A 4,125-nucleotide genomic window follows, 5' to 3' on the forward strand; every position below is an offset into this window, starting at 1 on the left:
TGAGGTCATGTTTCTGGACGCGATCAGCCGAAGCGGCGAAAACTAACAGCCTTAAAACACGATTATTGTTTCCTCGAGAGAATCGGATCCTTCCGTGACAGGCAGGAATAATCTCCGCTCCATTCTCCTGAGGTAGGCTGGGCTCGCGCTGTCCCAAACCACGGCATTGTTTGCGCGTGGGGGAGGTGTTTTGTCATACGGATTGATTTTTGCTCGGATTAATGTATGCTGCCGTCGTTGTAATTGAGAAATTGGGTCAAACTATTTATCCGGCCGTAACTGCACGTTTCCTTACATTTGTCAGTTCTCAAATGGCGCATTGTTGTTGGAACCGGAGCCTACAGCATCAGCGCTCGCACGAGCCTCCCGGCTCCGGTTGGTCGATGGTCTGTGTGTGACGATGCGCCCGGATGAGGCAAATGTTTTCATGCCGGGCTGTGTATCTGAGGCCACAGTGAGTTTGTAGAGCAGGCCAAAACAAGACGCTGACGCGACGCCACTTCTGAGTGACTCAGCGTTTAGTGTGCACCGGAGAACGAGCGGCCCACCCGCATCTGTACAGAACGGAGCCGGGTGCACCTGCGCCTGTCGCGTACGTGATGTGAGGGAGATTTTTCGGTAGAGCACCGCCTTCCGATTCAGCCCTCGGCCCGCCCGCATCATCGTCAAGGTGACTGCGTGACTGCTTTCAATTTCAAACACTGTGCTTGTATAGCATATATGGTTCGTATGTTGCGACTGGCCAGACAGCAACCCGGTACCAGCTCGTTGATCTGAGTTTATAAACCGAGCTCGAGCTTGATAAGCCCGGTGCCCAGCGATGGTTAGCCGGAGGAGAAGGCCTGCAGTGTCTGGCTCGGTAAGGAAGAGTCGCAGATCGAAAGCAGGGCCGCTAGTTTGTCGAAAAGAACGCGGAGGAAACTGGCACGGCTCATCTCGAGCGCTGCAAAACAGAAGGGTTGTGGGACCCGCGCAGCCCACCATCACACCCACCGGTTCTCTCGCGCGCTCGCCAGCTGCCACTATTTGACGTAGATCAGCACCATTGACGTAGATCGCAGTCTTCGGCAAACCTGATTTACGCAGCGCCCAGCTCCCGTCAAGACTTTACATAAGTCATCAAGTTACGCGTCCGCTTGTTTTGATTAACGGTCGCTCGGGTGGCCTGCAGATAGCTCATGCGCCTCGGTGTTCACGATGTCATCAGAAATGTGCTTTTATCGTTACAATTAATGACAAAATATACATAAATGGACTAGGGTCCAAGTTTGCTGTAACTGCAGGAGTTTGTGTGTGTGTGTGTGTGTGTGTGTGTAATTAACCAATGCCTCTCTGCTTTTTGTTGATAAAAAAATGATTGCTTGATTTACATAGAACCGCCATGCAAGCTTCCATGTTTGTGTTATTAATGTGTGTGTTAGATGATCATAACAGTGCCTTCCATATTCAATCCTTAAATCACATTCATGTTTGCATAAATGTATATGATTGTGTGTGTGTGTGTGTGTGTGTGTGTGTGTGTGCTCTGTCACAGGACTCCAGAGGCCTGTAGTATTTCATGAGTTGGACGTGAGTGAGGGTTCCATCATGAATAAGAACAGGAGAGAGTTCTACAGCACTGATGTGGGCGACTCCACGTTCCGTGTCCTAAAGCGGTATCAGAACCTGAGGCCCATCGGTTCCGGTGCTCAGGGCATTGTATGGTAAGTCTCTGACACATAACACAGACACACACACACACAGACACATGGATAGACACAGACACACACACACTAACACACACATAAATACACTTGGAGACAGTCTCATGCACATCTTCAGCCTCTGTGTGTGTGTTTGTGTGTGTGTGTGTGTGTGTGTGTGTGTGTGTGTGTGTGTGTGTGTGTGTGTGTGTGTGTGCGTGCAGCTCCGCATACGACAGTCAGGATGAGCGGAACGTTGCGATTAAGAAGCTGAGTCGACCCTTCCAGAACCAAACCCACGCCAAGCGCGCCTACAGAGAGCTCGTCCTCATGAAGTGTGTCAACCACAAGAACGTAAGCAACCGTGTGTGTGTGTGTGTCTGTGTTTGTGTGTGTTTGAGTGTGTGTGTGTGTGAGTGTGTGAGTGTGTGTCTAAGTAGAGTAAGACTATTATTGTGGCATGAGTAACACTCTTGTTGTTGACTGATACAGTATGTGCTTGTGTGTGTGTATGTTCATGTATGTGTGTTAAGTACAACCTAATTAAGGCATACATGCTCTGTGTGTGTGTGTGTGTGTCTGTGTTTTCAGATCATTGGGCTCCTAAATGTTTTTACCCCTCAGAAGTCATTAGAAGAGTTCGCAGACATGTAAGTAGTCTGCACCTGCCAGCCAATCACAGCATTTACTGTGTCACTCAACCTAACACACACTCCTGCTTAACACACACACACACACACACACACCACACACAACACACACTCCTGCTTAACACACACACACACACCTGACCAACAAACACAGACACCTAACTGCCTTAATAATCCACACACACACACACACACACACACACACACACACACACACACACACACACACACACACACAAACATACACACATAAACACGCACACAGACACACACACCTATAATCACACGCACACACAATCACACACACACACAATCACACATACATCTCTCTCTTCCTCTGTTCATTTCTCATTCTCTCTGTTCATTTCTCATTCTCTCTGTTCATTTCTCATTCTCTCTGTTACTCTTTTCTTTCTTTTCTCTCTGCTCCTGTCTTTTTTCTCTCCTCCCCTCTCCCCTCTCTGTCCCCCTGTGCAGGTACCTGGTGATGGAGCTGATGGATGCTAACCTGTGTCAGGTGATTCAGATGGAGCTGGACCACGAGCGCCTCTCCTACCTGCTCTACCAGATGCTGTGTGGCATCAAACACCTGCACGCAGCAGGCATCATACACAGGGTTAGTCACGCACACACGCACGCAGACACGCACGCACCCACACACACACACACACACACACACACACACATACACATGAGCGCCTCTCCTACCTGCTCTACCAGATGCTGTGTGGCATCAAACACCTGCACGCAGCAGGCATCATTCACAGGGTTAGTCACACGCGCGCACGCAGGCACGCACGCACGCACGGACGCACGCACACACGCACACACACACACACACACACACAAGCACCTCTCTTACCTGCTCTACCAGATTCTGTGTGGCATCAACATACACATGATTAGTCTCACACACACACACACACAGACACACAGACACAGACAGATACACACACACACACAGACACACACACACACACACACACACACACACACACACACACGTGTGCAATGCCCCCAGCGCTGCATCTGCTGTTTAATCAACTTAAAAGGGCACTGGGTGCTGTTCCCATGCCAAGCTGTTCTGTTCCCCGTAATAACACTCTCAATGCTGGCTCTAGAAAAGTTCCTAAGTAATTGCTGAGGTAGCCTAAAGTACTTCAGGCGTCTAAGGTGAGAATGACACTGGCGACATGTTTGGTCCGAGCCAGATCTTCAGAAAATATAACACCAAGATATTTTAAACTCTCTACCCTTTCCACCTGAGAGTCATTGATCTGAAGTGGTTGGTAAACTTTCTGCTGATCACTCCTGAAATCCATAAACATCTCCTTAGTCTTGGTAACATTTAGGAGTAGGCTGTTGTCTTGGCACCAGTTTAAAAGTCTGTCTACCTCATTCAAGTAAGCCTGCTCATTGTTCTTAGAAATGAGGCCGACTACTGCTGTGTCATCAGCAAACTCGACAATGATATTGGAGTCAGGTACTGCCGTCCAGTCATGGGTGTAAGGGAATACAACAGTGGACTTAGAACACTGCCCTGTGGTGCTCCTGTGTTGAGGGTACGAGATGAAGAGGTGTGGCTCACACACACACACACACACACACAAGAAATTGAAAATCCATTTACACAGAGATGAATGCAGTCCAAGATCTTCCAGCTTAGTGATGAGTGTAACAGGTTTGATTGTATTAAATGCCAAGCTGAAAGCTATAACAGCATTCTCACATAATTCCCTCCCCTGTTATCAAGGTGGGCTAATGCAGTGTGCAGTATGAAATGAATGGCATCA

At 48.6% G+C, this 4,125-nt stretch overlaps 1 protein-coding gene across 1 annotated transcript in view; it reads left to right on the top strand.

Annotated features, from left to right (window-relative positions):
- The first annotated feature begins 492 nt into the window (after nt 1-492).
- Nucleotides 493-4,125, top strand: part of mapk8a (mitogen-activated protein kinase 8a) — a 9,412-nt gene continuing 5,779 nt past the window's right edge. Inside the window, 5 exon segments of the mRNA XM_042065330.1 lie at nt 493-670; nt 1,535-1,703; nt 1,907-2,036; nt 2,274-2,332; nt 2,810-2,948. Of these exon segments, the coding sequence (XP_041921264.1) occupies nt 1,588-1,703; nt 1,907-2,036; nt 2,274-2,332; nt 2,810-2,948 (444 nt within the window). The 5' untranslated portion in view covers nt 493-670; nt 1,535-1,587.

This window comes from Alosa sapidissima, chromosome 16 (assembly GCF_018492685.1).
Source record: "Alosa sapidissima isolate fAloSap1 chromosome 16, fAloSap1.pri, whole genome shotgun sequence".
Lineage (NCBI taxonomy): Eukaryota > Metazoa > Chordata > Actinopteri > Clupeiformes > Clupeidae > Alosa > Alosa sapidissima.